The 18,606-nt window shown below is 35.8% G+C and overlaps 1 protein-coding gene across 1 annotated transcript in view; it reads right to left on the bottom strand.

Annotated features, from left to right (window-relative positions):
- Positions 1 to 18,606, bottom strand: part of Cenpc (centromere protein C) — a 42,627-nt gene that overhangs the window by 21,673 nt on the left and 2,348 nt on the right. Inside the window, exons 2-8 of the mRNA XM_051198086.1 lie at positions 13,361 to 13,404; positions 12,254 to 12,324; positions 10,673 to 10,743; positions 7,015 to 7,108; positions 5,109 to 5,379; positions 4,093 to 4,305; positions 1,368 to 1,972 (exon numbers count right to left, since the gene is read on the bottom strand). Of these exons, the coding sequence (XP_051054043.1) occupies positions 1,368 to 1,972; positions 4,093 to 4,305; positions 5,109 to 5,379; positions 7,015 to 7,108; positions 10,673 to 10,743; positions 12,254 to 12,324; positions 13,361 to 13,404 (1,369 nt within the window). The remainder of the gene's footprint in view (positions 1 to 1,367; positions 1,973 to 4,092; positions 4,306 to 5,108; positions 5,380 to 7,014; positions 7,109 to 10,672; positions 10,744 to 12,253; positions 12,325 to 13,360; positions 13,405 to 18,606) is intronic.

The following is an 18,606-nucleotide window of genomic DNA, read 5'->3' as shown; positions in this document are numbered from 1 at the left end:
CTCAATTACAAAAACATCTTAAGTTTATTCCATGGGCTACTTTCACATTTCTTTAAAAAGCCATGTGTTTCCAATCAGCTTTCTGATTTTCTGTCAAGTACATGTAAACACTTCACACTGCTTATCATAAACTAAAAGAGAAATATGTGTGTATGTGCATGCAGGCACATGCATACAGGTGCACATGTATGGAAACAAGAGGACAACCTTAAATGCCATCGCTTCTCCTTGTTTATTTATTTTTATTTTATTTTAATTGAGAGAGCTACTACCTAGAACTCACCATTTAAGCTATGTTGGCTGGCCACTTAGCCCCTATCTCTGCCTTCCCTGTACTGGTATTACAAATGTGTGAAACCACAACAGCTATATTTTTCTAACTTGGGTTTTGGGAATCAAACTCAGGTCACTCTGCTTGAAAGACAAGTACTGAGTTATCTCCCTAGTATGTGTAACTTTTGAAAGACAAAACATGGTTTCTTTGTACTTACCACTACACAAAAAATAAAACAGATAATTACTGCCTTCACTTTTAATTGTTTTGTAATCTAATTTTGGAAGAAGAAATTAAGTATGACTAAATTATAAACCTTAAAATGAGATTACTTTCATTAACTCTACTGGCTCAATCACATATCCTTAAAATTTGGGATCAAATAGAACTAGGGATGATAGCAGGAGAAGTGAGAAATCAGTGACCGAAGAAACCAAGCATTGTTAACTTTGATGACAGAGAAGAACCATCAGGTCTAGGATTATGGATTACTCAAAAGGATGGAAAAATTAAGAAGCAGACCTACCAGACATACCAGAAATAAGAGCTAAACAAAGATCTTTGTTTCCATCCTGTGAAACTTCTGACCTAAAAATAAATTCTTAGTGTGTTGTTTAAGATATTATGTGTGTGGTAATTTAAACAAAAAATGAAAATTCACAATCAGTATAGCGCACAACACATCAAACCATTATATTTATTAACCAGTCTTTACTCAAAAATATTATGGCACAACTGGATAGAGACTTACTTTCTGTTTTTCTACATATATGCACATACATATGTCTCTGTCCATCTACATACCCCTCCCAAAAAGCATACTGTTAGCAGGAGAGATAGTTTCATTCACTTGTGTATAGTCTTTCACTTTCTTCATGTGTTTTTTTGCCTTAGGATCTATTTAAATAATTTTTTTTTAAAAAGTGACTCTGCACTGAACTAAACCTAGAGAGATTCTCAAAAAGAACCCCAAAAAGGCTTGTGAATCTTTGCAGGCAGCTTTACTTTGCCTATCTCCCAAAGATAAGGAACAATTTAACAACTGTAAAATAATACAAGAATACTTATACTCTGAATTAATATAAACACTTACCAATAGGGGGCATCTGTTTCTTGGGAATAGGCTCATTTCTCAAATCTTCATAGTCTTTCTTACTTCTTTTTGAATTTACTTGTGACTTGTCTTGGCCAATATTTGACATATTCCTCTTTCCTTTTTTATTCTGTCCCATATTAAGCTGCTCTTCAACTACTTTAGGTTTTGATACTCTTCTCCCCTTCTGTCTTACAGTCCTTTTGCTTCCAGATGTGTTTTTGGCATTCTCAGAATGCATTTTATTTTCTGTAGATCTATAGTCACTTTGTAATTCATCTGTATAACTCGTCCCCAGGATGTTTTCAACAGGTGTCTGAGATTTGCCTTTTGGGGGAGACTTCTGAGGCTGTGAATCACTTATCAAAGTCATAGGTGACACACTAGGAGGTTTTTCTCTTGACTTCTTATCTTTAGGAGTTACAGTGTTTTCAGGGGATGGCAAGTGGTGTCTCAGATGTCTGCCTTTTCTTGGTATTGTCACCCAAGGTTGACTGGCAAAACTTCTATCTGACTCATCAATAATAAATTCATCTTCTAATAATTTCATGTCATTTGGAGGAGATGAAAGAGGAGCAACTGCTGCTGTGTGCCTAACAATGGAGCTGAAACAACATTGTTTTCATAGTTAGAGTAACAAACGTCTCATCTCTGTTTAGTGAATACAATATTCCATACAGGAAATAAAATCACATCTCCTCAATTTTCTCTTAATCTTCCCTTCCATATTATAATACTAAGATCACATAAATTTAAAGCTGGGTGGGCATCTACTTTAATGCCCCTCAATCAATACAGATGCTAAAACCTTGAAATTCACAACTGTATAGTTATAAGACAAACATATTACTTACAATTGAAAGTGCACTCCATATCTATGTTTGATTAAACTATTTTTACAGGCATCTGCATTTGTATAGATTCCCCATATCAAAAATATTGAGTATAATAAACCATCATATCTAACATTTAAGAGAACAATAATAACTGATTTTAATGGCTTCTTGCCCTTTTTATATCTGACATAACTCCATTCATAACAGCACCAAATACAAAGATGTTACATGAAGAAATGCAATAATTATTTATATAAAAGAACTATGATATACAAAACTTCATAAGTTCCAACATCTCATGCTTATTTTCACACATATTTCAGTATTATAGTAATAGTTCAGAATTAAGTTGACTTAGGTTACCACAGACACAAGAAATCCAGTGCTATGAAAACAGGAAAAGATGATTCTTATTAAAAAGCTGACAATGCTACACAATCTGTTGTTATGACGTCAAATAATGTTATTCTGCTACAGCCCTCTTTCTCCACATAGTTAATCCTAATTTTACTAATTTATCATACTTGTACATATTCAGTTATAAAAGAATTATAAAATCATTACAATATTCATAAAAGAACACATTTATACATCTCAGGCAATTCACACATTTAGTGATTGCCCTGTGCTTTCTGTTTGTTTTATGGGTTTTGTTGTTTTTTTTTTATTTTTATCAATTTCACATAAGCTACTGTTGTCAAACAGGGAAACATAATTGACAAGTCTCCATAAGATTGGCAAACCTATGGAGCATTTCCTTTATAAGTGCTTGATGTGGGAGGGCCCAGGCCCTTGTGAGCAGTACCACTCCTAAGCAGGTAGTTATGGATAGTCTAAGAAGCAGGCTGAGCAAGCCATTAGGGAGCAAGCTAGTAAGCAGCACTCTTCCATGACCAGTCTCATCCAACTATGAATCCTGAGTTACAATAATAACTGGCCTCATAACAGGTTCACTGGTACAATCATGGCATGAATATCAGAAGTAACAATCACTTTTTGATTGGATCTAGCTCTGATTACACGAGACAAAACCCATGCCAGGCAAAACTATTGGGGTCATAGCCCCCAGGGGACAACCTACTACCATTATTCTCTAAATGGACACAGTATTAAACTTAAGTCCTATTGGCTTTTTTACTATGCCAATACATTAATGCATTTCTCAACCCTCATCAGAGAAGCTACTATTTGTAGTGGAAAAAGAAACCTACAACTTGTCCAAGTACAGAGAATAAGAGACCGTGGATTGTCCCAAATGGGATATCTATATCACTCTCCCTTCTCTTAAGTGATCAATGATCATAGGATGATCTGTTTAAGAGAACTGAAAAGAACATAAGAGCCAAAGGCAGCAGATGTCTACAAAGAAACAGTATCTTCTAGATATAACAGGACAGCTATACATATGAACTCACAGTGGTTGTGACAGTATACATAAGTCCTGTGTAAACTCATGCCAGCCAAGGTAGGCACCAAGTTCCATACCCAACCAAGGAGCTACTGGCAACTATAGCTTCTGGCAGGGAGATACTTGGTTTTGTTTAAGAATGTAGCCCTAGTAAGTAAACCATGCTCCTGTGGAAAGATCACACATCCAAGAATATATGCACAGCACAAAATGGACTTAACAGGTGTTAAAAAAGAAAGTAAGAGGCTACATAGCTACGTGGATAGGAAAGGCATGGGTCTGGGAAGAGTTTGGGGAATAGCATAAATGGGGAGGACTATAAATAATCAAAACACATTGCACAAAATTCTAATAGAAATTTTATAATTCAATAAAAAAGAAAATAAAAACATTTCTAGATTAAATAACATAGAAAATCCAGATATGGTTCACAGAATGAATAAAAAAAAGTCCAAAAAGATAAAATTTTTAATAAGTTTACCTAGATTCATGTTTCCTCTTGACAGTTTCTAAATACAATGCTGAAAAACTCTTTTTAGATCGTGGTCTAATTTCATAGCTCAGATCTTGTCCTCTTTTCTGAGATGTTTCTGATGATGGTCCTTCTTGTTCTTCTGATATGTTATCCTCTACTTCTAATACATTGTTCTCTATTTCTGTTTGGTTCAAAATACTTTTACCTTCAAAGTTTAACCTGAAAGGTTAAAAAGGTAAGCCAAATTCCCCATAAGGTAAATAACACTTATTACAAAGGTCTCAACAAAATAACAAAATATCTTAAATAACTTTTTTTTCTTTTTCATTCTAACAGCAAAAAAAAAAAAAAAAAAAAAACCTCCAAGAAATGGAGCTGGAGCTGGGTTTATAACTCAATAACTCATCCATACTCCTTATTCTAGGAAGGACCTAATGCTCACCCTTGCAATCACAAACAATATGCAGGAAATATAAATTGTTTCTTTCAAGAAGTTAAAGATAATGGGGTGGAGAGAATGTAAGCAATGTACAATGATATATAAAGATGTCAATGAAAATTATTTTGTAAGATAAAAATCTTAACTAAACAAAACACATTACAGAAAACTTAGTATCACAAAGAAAACTTTGTCTTATCGTGTATGTGCATGAATGATGTATAAGGGTGCACACACCACAGCATGCACATGGGCATTGGAGGGCAATTTGTGGAATCTTTCCATCTTTATTTGGTTTCCAGAGATTGAACTCTAGTTACCAGACTTGCACACCAGGTGCCTTAATTTGCTGAACCACCTATCTCACCAGCCCCACAAAGAAAACATTTTTCTACAGACTATAGAAAAGTTAACTTCCAAATATCTCCTTGCAACTAATTAAAAACTAAAGCTAAGCAAAAAGCATTTATTTTTTCTTATGTTATACCTTAACCCCTTTCTTCAAACCTATATAAAAGGCTAAATCATCATTTGCAATATAAGGATAAAAATTAAGAATTATTATTACTCAAACAAAAATTACCTTTTCCTGCTTTTAAGAGAAATGTCTGTATTTGAAGATTTCGTATCTACTGAATTTCTTAAGACAGAATCCACTCTCCTTTGGCCAAGAGATGAAGTAATATTCTGCAATTCAGACATTTTTGCATCCAAAAGAACCACAGGGGAGCCACCTGATAAGTGAAAGTTATCTTTCGTGGCCCTGTGTTGACTTGACATGTTGTTTGAGTCCACAGTACTTTTAGAAACATTATCAGTGGCCAGAATTTTCTGATGAACTTCATTAGCCTGAACTAAAAGAAAATTATATGATTACAGTTCTCAGTAGTAAAATAGTATTTAAACCAAATGTACTTTTAAAAATTAACCAAAATTAGAATTAGAAGCTTTCATAAAAGACATAGTTCATTAAGTTTAGAATCAAAGGCCTATAATTAAAATACCTAAGTACTTTAAGAGTTCTGATTTACCAAATTAGTGAACTGAAACATGTACTTGGTCCACACCATCTGTGTTATGGAAATACAGAAATCCTCAAACACAGAAAGTCCAAAATTTATACCCAAAGTCTTGAGATATATAGCTTGTGTACAGCTAAAATATGAAGAATACAGAAATTATGAGACTCTGCTATGGCTAGACTAAGAGCGTGTAAGCTAATGTAGCTAATATACACAGAGAGAGAATATACATACATACTTACATAAAATCACCTTCAGTCTTCAAATGTCAAAGAAAAATGACTAGCGGAGTATTCATACTAATATATTGCTCTTAAATACAAAGATTTTTAAAAAATTAAGTACAACAAAAAAAAGAGCTTTTAGTGCAGTGGTAAGATGTCATTTCTATGCTTCTTCCTCTTAATGCAACTAAATTGCTTAGAAATCATCCACCAACCAACAATTATAGGGCTCTGAAACCTAAGAGAACCTAGGGTATCTACCTAGAAAACTGAAAACGTAAGGAACAATTCTCAATATGGTCTCTTGGGTTTTCTGTTCACTTCCCATTTGTCCTTGGACTAGGTGCTTGAGATGTCAGCAACCCAGAACCAACACTATGCAAAGAGAAAGGAAAGAACCCACATTCTCTCAAAATCATAGCAGAACACAGACTGGGGAAACTCCAAGCCTTGCTCTAGAACATGGGCCATGGTGGCTCTGTTCTGCCTATAGTGGCAAAGCAGCAATCTGCTAGGTTTTACAATGGGACAAGGGTTATGAAAGAAAAGTCCTTATCAGATAATTAGCATGCACACATTTTCTACTATACCTTAGCTATCCTCTCAAACATTTTATAGTACCCTTCAAACTTTAGCATTTTTTGAAGGGCATATAAATATATATATGCATATATATATTTACATTTATTGGAGGAAGAAATAAAAATGATTATAAAAAATTACACTGGGCATTGGTGGCGCACGCCTTTGATCACAGTACTCAGAAGGCAGAGGTAGGTGGATCTCTGTGAGTTCAAGGCCCCCATGGTCTACACATAGAGTTCCAGAACAGGCTGGCTCCAAAGCTACACAGAGCAATCCTGTCTTGATAAACAAAAACAAACAAACAAAAAAAATTTACTATACAAAGCCTATTCTAGTTAGAATTGTAACTGAATAAAACTGAAAGTTCAGCAAAAAATTTGTGAATGGTAGGTAATTAAATGAGAATACTTGGCTTTGAATCATACATACTCAGAACCTAGAGTGTAACACTATAGTGACATAGTAAAAACCAAATGAGGTCAAAGTTCAAAACTGTATTAAATAAAATTAAGACAATACAAAAAAGTAATAAATTCAGAAGAGCATAAATAATTAATGAACTGTACCTAGTCTGACCCTGACCTTGTCACCTTACATATCATGTGCACCACCTATGTCCTTTCAGCTTTTTAACTGCCTTGACGAGTGTGCTACCAACCTGATCCACAAGCAGCTCCACTTGCTTCTGCAGACACCTTCAGAGAAGCGCCTTTCCCCCTTGAAGAAACCCGCACTGATTTTGAATGTGATGCCTGGCATTAAGCACAAAAGAACATGCCAACTGTGATTAGATGCATACTTTTAAAATTGGAGGAAAGTATTAAACAACAAAGCAGCTAGCTGGTAGTGTATACTAATGAACAGAGAGGGAATAAGCAAACTATGGAATGTCATATAACATCTCTAAGAATTAAAACACGGGAGTTAACACAAAGCACAAACGATTATATTAACAAAAAAAAAAAAAAGCATGTTCCTGGAAATACATAGTGATGTCATTAAGGTAAAGTTCAAAAAATATAAAAGTAAGAATGAAACAATACAGTATTTCAGAATTCACTCTATGTAATAAAGTGTTAACACAGCATACCTGGTCATGTAAAGGGCTCTTTTAAAGAGTTAGCCATTGCCAGGAATCTACAGACTGGCTTGTATAATGCTGCTTCTTTAACAAGTGGTAAGCTTGAACTTGTTGTGACAACCTGCCTTGACTATTTTACAAAACATGATTATGGTGAACATTTGTTTTATTTCCTCCTGGGATTATAATGTTTGATAGACTGGGAATGTCCATGGAACCAGAATCCAATAAACATGGACTTACTTTCAAAGGCTTTCCTGGAGAGAAATATCATATGCATGATTGTATTTAACTGATGGTACATTAAGTGATGGGTATCTGAGTGTTATGCATAATGATTACTCTTCAGATCTAACATTCATGGTTCCTTGGATAATACAGGAGCCTGTACATGGATATCTAGACTTGATGTCCTCTCCCCTTATGAAGCTGGCTACCTAGTCTACCTGTATAGCAGTAATAAAACTCACATTTTACATTTAGCATATTTTGGGGTTTGTTTTATTGAGCTGGAGAGGTGGCTCAGCAGTGAAGAGCACACAGTGCTTCAAAGGACCCAAGTAGAAGCATCTACATCACATGACTCACAACCACCTGCAACTCCAGCTCCAAGAGAAACCCACACCTCTGTCTCTTCAAGTAGCTGCATTCACATACATAAATACACATAATTAAAAATAACAAAAAAGTTTAAGAGTTTGTCTTGTTTACATGTATGAATGTGTGAATGTGTATGCTACATGTATACTGATAGTATGGAAGTCAAAGAGTATGTCAGACCCCCTAGAGCTTGAATTAGGCAGCTGTGAGCCAACAACATGGGTGCTGGGATAGAACTCAGATCCTTCAGGAAGAGCAACAGTGCTCTTACGCCACTGCCATCCCTTAAATCCCTCAAATCCATTTCTTATGTGAGGGCCATAGCTTAACTTTGCAGGTTAGAAAGTCCCAATCTGGATAAAATAACTTAACACATACAAAATCTCTAGTGCTGCTGGGAGATGGTGGCGTGTGCCTTTAATCCCAGCACTAGGGAGGCAGAGGCAGGAGAATCTCTGTGAGTTTGAAACCAGCCTGATCTACAGAGCTAGTTCCAGGACAGACTCCAAAGCCACAAAGAAAATCTGTCTCGGAAAAAAAAAAAAAAAAAAAAAAAAAAAAAATCTAGTGTTTTGAAATATCCTTTAAAGGAGAAAAAGCACACATACATATATATGAATAAAAATAACATAGAAAAAATTATGTAAAGGAAAAATAATGAGACTAATAAGTGTAAAAAAGAATCAACAAAGCTAAACTTCCTTTTGCAAAAGACCAAAATTGGCAGTTCTGCCACACTAATGAAGAAAAATGCTAAAGCAAAAATACCAATGTCAAGAATATAAAAGAGAACATCATTATAGATCCTGAAGACATACAAAAGTTTTAGAAAATCAATAACAACTTTTATGTTAATAAATCTGAAAAATGACAAAAAAAAAACCCTCAATTGTCTACCATAACTTCCTATAATAGAATCCCAGCCCTTCATATTGTATATCTTGATGTAGATCATGGTTATAAAAATTCATCAAGATGTGTATTTCAATCAGGCAAGCTAGTGTACAACTACAATACAATACTTGGGAGAGAGAGAAGGATCAGGAGTTCAAGGGCATCTTTGGATACACAGAAAATTCAAGGTCAGACCTTGTTTTAGAGGATTTTTAAAGTCAGGGACAATGGTACAAATCTGTGATCTGAGCACTCAGGAGATGGGGGCAAGAGGCTCATATCAAGCTCAAGTGAAACAGGGTCTCCAATTACTTAATAATTAAATACACACATTCATACACACACACACACACACACACACACACACACACACAAAGGCCAGAATAAGAACCATTTGACACCAGGGAGAAATACTCGTCTCATCCAAACAGTAGATTAATGCCTGTAACACCCATCAGCTAGAGAGGGAAACCTCCCTGAGTCAGCAGACATGTAAGAACCTTTCTTCCCTTCAGAAGTAAAGAAAATTAGCTGCAGATTATATAGTGCTAAACCTATCTTCATTATCTTTCAAAGCTCTAATTTGTTTACATTTTATGCTTAACTAGCTGTCACAGTAGAGTGTTGTAACATACTTCATTCTACCTAGAAAAGGAAACTCCAAAGTTAAGACCTATAAAAACATTTTAAGCGGGGAGAGAGAACAGTATTTGTGAATATGGATGCAAACATCTCAAATATTAAATTTAAGCAAAAAAGTCAATTCATTAAACACATATATAAAACTGTCAAAGTACAAACTTATTTCTTAAGAATTTAATGATCAAGTCAAGTTCCCAGGAAATTTTAAGTTGATTTTAACTTTCAAAAATCAATGAAATTCCTCATATTATAAAAGGTCTCTCAAATTCTGAAAGATATAGTTGTCTACATTCCTTAAACCAAAGGCAATCTCTACAGATACAGCAATCAGGATCGTGAACTCAAGGCCAGCCTAGGCAGTATAGCTAAGTTCCAGGTCAGCTTATGGTAAAACAGTGTTTATTGGGTATTTTTTTAATAAATTTTATTTAAATTAGAAGCAATCTTATTTTACATATCAATCCGAGTTCCCTCTCCCTTCCATCCTCCCATGTCCCCCATCCCCTGGTTAGCACTCCAGACTGTCAGTTTTTAATGAAGTTTTATGTCTATGAGCTTTCTAATTAGTACTATGATTCCAAATACTATGTCTTGGGCCACTAAGTTCCAAAGTGTTACCACTAGGAGTGTAGCTCAGTGATTCAGCCCTGTGTTTGTCATGTTCAAGGCCCTGGGTTCAAATACAGTACTTGGGGGGGAAAAAAACTAACTAAACCTGTACTATTTTTGGATAATAAATCAACCTACCCTTCAAAGCACATAGTCAACCAAAAGCAACTTTTGTGGACAGCAATTAGCCCACCAGTCTTCTGAAAACAACCACATTTGCCAGTCTAATCAGGAACTTAAAGCACCCATTCCCCTAAACTCTTAAGTATTAGTTTAGAAGAAGCAAAAGGCTTGCTGTAATTTTGTATTTCTCTCAATGTCAAATACTTGAAATATTGAGCCAAAATATTATAATACCTCCAAATTTTATGAAAGTCAAGAGAAGCATAGGATTCTTTCTAAAGAATAACACAACTGAAATATATATAAGAGCACTGTTTAAACATCATTCATTAAAGTACCAAACATCCATCAGTTCTGTTAGACTCACCTCTCTGCCTGATGACTGACTACAATTATCTTTCACTTTAGGTGTGGTACAAAGCAATGACTCTGTAGAATCTGTAATAAAAACCATGGACAAGACTTAAAATGTATTTTTAAAAAAAAAAAAAAAGAACTGGGTAAAGTGGAATACAACTTTTAAAATCTCAGCACTCTGATGGAAGAGACAAACAGACCTCTGTGAATTCTAGCCTAGCCTGATTGACATACCGAGACTATCTCGAAAGAAATATTCTAACTGAAAAGTGAAAGTAGCTCTGTATCAGTGGTTCTCAACCTGTGGGCTGCAACTCCTCAGGGGTCACCTAAGACCATTGGAAAACACAAATGTTTACATTACGATTCATAACAGTAGCAAATTTACAGTTATGAAGTAGCAACAAAAATAATTTCATAGTTGGGGGTGACCACAACACAGCCTTAGGAAGGTTGAGAACCACTGCTCTACATGACCTGTGAAGAACTATCAGTTGACTCTTCAAAATACAATTAGCCTAAAGAAATACAGATAGCAATGTAATATTCAAATGTTCCTACAACACTAGATATAGAAAAGTAAACGAAATTCCTAAGGTGGGAAAGAAACTTCAGTTCTTTCAGTCTGTAATGCAAATACTTTTTCTGCTGTCTTACTTTTTGTGCAGACAGAATACCTGAGACTGAACTAGGGATGTAGCTCGGTGATAGAGTGCTTGCCTAACAACCACAATGCCCTGAGCTTCATACCCAGATCCGCAAAAATAAATACAGGGAACTGAATGATTTAAAAAGCACAGAGATTTCAGAGATTGTGTATCAAGATTTTATAGCAAGAGTATTTTATCCCTAAGCAAGTTAAGACACAGACCTGACAAAGCTCCCAAGGCCTTTTATGGCTGGCTTAAATTCATGAGGACAGAAACCTTATGATCTAAGCACACCTCAAAAGTCTCATCTCTCTGAACACTGTTAACAGCATTGGAAAGCAATATTGGGAGAAGACATTAGACAACAGCATCTACCATCTCTCCACTCCTTTACTCACGATCAGCCTCAGAATGCTTTTGTGCCCTCATTCATCACTTTGTAATAAACAAATGTAAATTACCAAAATTACTTCAAATGCAATTGATCCCTTATACTTTCTCCCTTATAGAAATGCTTGGATCTATAAGTACCTAATTTCATGTTTTAGGCAGATTTTAGAATATTTACACATGCATCTAAAGATTTTTCTTGTGGCATGATATTCATATCCAAACTTCTAGACTTCCAAGTATTTATGATTTTAGATTTCACATTAAGGAAATATTTTCTTTTGTGCAAAGTATTGACCTATAGAGTTCCAGATTATTTGAACCCAGTGTGAATTAAAGATGACACATTACTTGGATATATCAGTAATATTCCATATTCTCCTCAATATACCAAAAGGTACAAGATGAATTGGTTATATATACTCAAAGTTATGAAGAAATTGCTCTATATATTTAAATGCTACAACATATATGCTACATTAGACATTTGTGATATGTTTCTATTTTCAATTATACCAACTCTGAAAGTCCATCTAGAAATGAAGACTTACTTTGTTCTTCAAAACAGTCTTGTAAGATTTCCAGCACATTCTTGCCTTGCCTTGTATTAATGTTGGGGGCTCTAATAAAAAATAAAAGTAAAAATATAATTTTATAAAATGTTTGTTACTTATGTAATTGTCCGCTTGAAAATCCCACACAAAATGTTAACTTTAAATAGGAAAAAATATCTCTACTATTTAAACACTTAGTAGTCTGAGTCCATCAAACATTCCATTTGTACATAATATTAAGAAGTTATTTTATTACCTACATGTCTACTCAAAGTTCAATATCTGTATCTAAAATTGGTTCAGGCAACTACTATATCTGAATAGCAATTCTGATTTTAAGAAACTAAATTAGTCCTGAAATGTTTTGCTTTTGTTTTGGGAACTAAACCCAGGACTTCTAGCATTATAGGCCAACTTGGCTACCACTGAATTATATTACAGGCACTAAACGCAAACACCAGAGTCAACATCTCCAACTAACATTGCCTTCACTGCAACTTTTCAAGTGCACTTTGTTGGCATAAAGCTCTAAAAAGAGTTTAATAAACTTTTGCTTAAAATTACACTAAACTTTTAATGTTACATTAATATCAAAAACATAAAATTGCATATAATGTCTTACAGGCCTGGCTGTACTTCAAATTAAAGCTAAATTATATATCAATCTTTTATGATATAAAATGTTACTTTATTATCTTACAATTAATATTTTTGTTCATTAAGTAATTTTACTGGTAATACAGAAAAAAATCTTTCAAACAAAATGCAAGCTCTTTATAGTCAAAAAATGTATTGGAATAAGTATACTTCACTACTTACAGAAATAATTACATTTCACTAATATTACCACTCAGTGCCAATAATTCAGAGTTCAATTCATCTTGTCCACATTCTATATAAGTATTTTTCTTACTTGCACTAAGTTATTACATGACTTGTGCTAATATTTCTCTTATGTAAAATAATTAAAGACTAAACAATCAGTATGCATAGAAATCAATCTGCCAAAGCCAACAGATTTTTCTTTCTTCATTGAAAAAAAGCCCACTTTCTAAAGATGAAAATAAATCATCTTGAACTAAAGTTCAAGTATAAACATGTTACCTGGAAGGCCGGCAAAATCTTCTGTGATAATTTTTTAGATGATCCTGAAAGAAAAGTTAACTATCATCAAATGCAACTCATCTTCAAAATAATTCTAATACAATACAGGATTAACAAAAGAACATATTTTTCCATTTAGTCATTTAACAAGTATCTGTTAATTGTCCAATATAATACCATAAAGAATTCTAGGGACAGGCAAAATGGCTAACTAGGAGTTTGCAACCACAAAACAAGTTTGATGACATGAGTTTGATCCTTTGAACCAAAGTTAGAAAAAAATAACTGACTCCAAGAAGCTGTCTGATATCCACATGCCACATAAGTACACACACACACACACACACACACAAAATGAAATAGCAAGACATAAAACAACAATGAAATGAAATAGAAAGCCACATACAAAAAGAATAACAATTTTCTGAAAGATAGAAAATAGATAAGACGTTATAAATAATGGAATAAAACAAAAGCAGTAGCAATTTAAACATCAGATATTATATATTAATATCCTTCACTGAATATATATTTTATGTGTAATATATTATAATTATTATACATAATATTAATGTATAATATTCTTCATTGGCTAGATTAATACATATATATTAATATCCTTTATTGAGGATATCCTCAATCAAAGAGACTAATCTGCTCAAGAGAAAGCCACAGAGATACAGAAAAGGAACTTCAGATAAAACAGAAGGAATAAGACAAGCAAACAGTAATAGGGCCATCCCAGAAATTTGATAAGGCTAAAGCTGGAGGATTTCAACTTTGGCATCAACCTGGGCTGTGCTAAATAATTAGACTCTATCCTAGTAAATGTTGGGACAGGAGAGATTAAAGGAAAACATAAACTGGCATCATATGGTTAGGAGGAAGGTTTTTATTGTAGATGTGAGTTAGAACAGGCAGAAGCCTCTGGGAGAGCCCAGAATGTAAAAAGAACGTAGACTACACATGGACCTGTCCAAGGCTAGAAAAGAGTGAGAACAGCAAGGGACAGACAATAGAGAAAGCATAGTGAGAGATCCAGAAGCAGAGCATAGACAGAGAGAAAAACATTGAGAATGGCAGGGTTATAAGGAGAATGAGTATCTGTGGGAAGGGAAGCCTATGAGATGGTGGGAGTTGAGGATAGAAAAGGAGGTAAGAAGGCTTGGGATGCTAGCATGAACTTTGAAAAATGTAGCAGATGCTTGTGAGCCTGAGAGAGACTGGAGGCCAAAATGAGCTTTGAAATGCTAACAGGTACCATGGGTAGCCATATATCCCTTCTACCCTAAATGAAATGACCCCTTTTGGTAGAGAGGAACCACCTTCACAAGTTCCCTGGTTGAGCTCAGTTCTGGAAACATGAATTGCTTTTTGGAGTTTGAGGAACTGGGAGTTACCTTTGGACCTAACAAGCATATTTATAGGACAGATGACCATACTGCTGCATAGCTCACAAAAGGTATTATGTAGTCTGTCTCAAATATGATCAACTTCTGTAGATTCCTGGACATTTAAGTCTCTAAAGCAGAAAAGTAAAATCAAGATATAAATTTATGAAAATGTCCCAAGAGAAAATTAATGCTAAAGACAAAAATGAAGAAACTGTAAAGATAAGAAAACTAATACTTTCAAAAGATAACTGAAATGCAACACTCATAAAACTAACATGGAGCTTGCTATGGTAGTCTGTGTAAGAGGACTCTAAGTTTGATCTCACCTGGGCCATATAGCAAAACCCTCTCTCTTAAATAATAAAAATAAAAATCTAAAATTATACATTATCAATAACTAGAAGAGAGCAAGAATTCTTAATGAAAAGCAGAATTACCTAAAACTAAGATAATTTTAAAAATGAAACTAACTGTACCTCCCACAAAACAGCAAGAATTGGGAATAAAAGAAAAACAAAGTAGAGTAAAATGGTGATACAGCCTTCAGACCATATCTGTGAACTGTAGAACCATAAAAGAAAACCTTCTAGTTGGATTCTGTACTAAGATAATGACTAGCACACTCCTAATAGTGATAGTGAAAGCACTATCAACACCAGTCAAAGCACTATCAACACCAGTGTTCATCTAGCCCCACTTTCATTCAACCCAATGCTATATAAATAATAGCAAAACATTCTACTTGTTCTAGGCTAATCTTTATGTTGGCTGCACCAGCTCCAAAAGCCACAATTTTTGAAGAGATACTTAGTTTCCTTTGTTTTAGTTTAGAAAGCAGGAATGAACTGAATGTCACATGTACTCCTTGTTTTGGGGAAGCTGCTGTCTATTCTCCAGCCTGTAACACAAGGGAGAAAATATTTCTCTGTGTCTTAGTTCAGATCCCTACAATTATAATCTAAAATCACAGGATCCATTCTGCTGTAGAATATTAAAGATGTGTTACAGTTGTTTTATGCTGTGGAACATTTGTTTAATGGTGCAAAGATGTATCACATTATGTTGCATTTGTTTAACTCTGTGAAGCTATGTTACTTTACCTGTTTAAAACACCTTATTGGTCTAATAAAAAACTGAACAGCTATCAGCAAATCAGGAGAAAGGATAGGAGGGGCTGGCAGACAGAAAGAATAAATAAGAAAAGAAATCTGGGAAAAGAGAATTGAGGAGTGAGGAAAAAAGGTGCCAGCCACCCAGCCATCCAGCAAATAAGAAGAAAAGAAAAGATACACAGAAATAAGATAGAGAGTGAGAGGGAGAGGGAGGGAGGGAGAGAGAGAGAGAGAACAAACATAAGAGAGGGAGCCATTATTGGTTTGAAGAGAAAACTGAACCTAAAGAAAGGTCTAGAGACCTACAAAACTGCCACCAACTAACAATTTGAGCAACCATAGAAAGGCTACCCTCATCTAGTACCTTTTGGAAACAGAAGCAAACACCCATATACCTAAACACTGAGTCGAACTAGAATCCAGGTGCAGAGGGAGAGGACAAGACCAGGTTGCAGAAACACATAGAGACAGCTGACCTGAACAAGGAGGAGCTAACGGCCCCCCAGACTGATAGCTGGGAATCCAGCATGGGACTGACTCAGGCCCCCCGAATATGGGTCTCAGCCAGAAGGACTGAGCAGTCTAAGGGACCTCAGACAGTGGAACCAGGATGCATTCGTGGTGCACAAAAGGACCTTGTGGACACATCCCCCACGGAGGGATACTGCCTTAACCTAGAGACAGGAGAGAAGTCCTAGTCCCTACTTCAAATGACTTGACAGATTTATATCACCCCACCTGGATGGCATAGCCCTACATGTGGAATGGTGGGGGGGGTGGGGGGGTGGGAGGGAAGGGTGGTCAGGGTGCATGTGAGAGAGGGTAAGAAGAAGGAAGGGATGGAGGGAGGGAGGGAGGGAGAGGGAACTGGGATCGACATGTAAAATAAAAAAAAAGAAAGTAAAAAAAGGAAAGAAAGAAGCTAAGGCTGAGCATTTATAAGAATAAGCCTCTGTGCGATTTATTAGAGTAGGAAAGAACCAACAACACCATTCTATGTTATTTTTTTCTTCTCCAAAGTATGAAAGAATATGTGATTATCCTCCAAGCTCATTAACACAGCTTATCTTTTCTTACTTTTATTTAAATTTTTTCATTTTGCATACGAACCCCAGTTCCCCCTCCCTCCCCTTCTCCTGCCGCCCCCCCCCCATCCACTCCTCAGAGGGAGTAAGGCCTTCCTCAGGGAGTCAACAACAAGACCAAGGCCCTCCCCCTGTGTCAAGGCTGACATGACTGGCTCCACAAAGCCAGTTCGTGTACCTAGGATAAGTCCTGGTCCCACTGCTAGGCCTCCTCCCTGCCTAAAAAGATCAAGCCACAGAACTATCACCCACATTCAGAGGGCCTAGCTGTCTTAACCCCTACACTGACCTCACTCTGTTTGATCAAACTTCCCAGACTTCTATCTGCTAAGGAAGCTCCCCTATATGGGTCTCAGCCACACTTTCCCCATGTTCTCTCCCTACTGCTCATGCTCTTTCACCTAGTTCCAAGCCACTGTCCTGTGAAGACACCCCATAACATCACTAGGATTCCAACTCACTCTGCTTTCACCTAGTTCCAAGCCACTGTCCTGTGAAGACACCCCATAACATCACTAGGATTCCAACTCACTCTGCCAACAGTCAGTCCAGCATGGATGATGCCCTCCTCATACCACACCAGATTGCTTCTCACAGAAACACAGCTGCTATCTACCTGGGATTCACCCATCACCAAAACTCCTATGTGAACCATTTCCATTTCCATACTTGAACTCACTGACTACATAAGCTGTCCCCTAGCACATGGATATTACCTTCTCAACATCTAAGCTCTGGCATTGTAAACTGGGCTATCTTGTCAACCAGATTCATGCTTACTCCTACACACCAGCTCTTGAGTTGCTACAATTTCCCATTTACTGGGATACCCATATTGTTTGGTTCCCCCTAATATCATTCATACTGAGTTGCTTAGGAAAGAAGAAAAGGCATAAACAAAACAGATATTAGGAAACCTGAAAGGGCCATGCAGATGACCCAGTGAGTGAAAACACTGTTGTGAAGCCTAGCAACCTGAGTTGTATTCCAAGAATCCATGGAAAGGTGGAGGACCTTCTAACCGACAGACCCACACCTCCACTCCCTCCCACACACAATAAAACATTCAAAAAACATAAATGTGGGGCAGAGACTTTGTCTTGAGATAATTTATCATCCTTCCATAGTTTTTCTATTAAACTATATTCGATATTAACCTTAAAAAAAAAAAAAAAAAAAAAAAAAAAAAAAAAAGAGCTGTTCCAGGAACAGGGTTCAGTTAGTAAAATGCTTTCCTAGCATTTGGGAATCTCTGGGTCAAATCCTCAGAACTCATAAACATGAGAAAGTGGTAAATGGTAAAGTAATCCCATCGTTTATGAAGAGTGGACAGGAAAATTTGAAAGCTGCCTGGGAAACAAGAGACCCTGTCTCAAAAAAAAAAAAAAAAAAAAAGATTGCCAAAAGTTGTGCATGGTAGTGTTGCACCTACAATTAGGAGATGAATGAAAGAGTTCAAAGTCATCCTTGCCTACATAATGAGTTCTAATTCAAGGCCATCCTTTGTTACATGAGACACTATCCCAAAACCAAACAACAACAACAAAAATATGCCAAATAAGGACAAAAAAGTAAATAAAAATATTTAAAGAAGGGTAAGAACCCATAAAATTCATAAAGTATTTTAAAAACAAAAGATGGAATCTATTTTGCAG

This window comes from Phodopus roborovskii, unplaced genomic scaffold, assembly GCF_943737965.1.
Source record: "Phodopus roborovskii unplaced genomic scaffold, PHOROB, whole genome shotgun sequence".
Lineage (NCBI taxonomy): Eukaryota > Metazoa > Chordata > Mammalia > Rodentia > Cricetidae > Phodopus > Phodopus roborovskii.
Note: the sequence above shows the minus strand (reverse complement) of the source record. Positions and strands in the feature narration are given on the sequence as shown.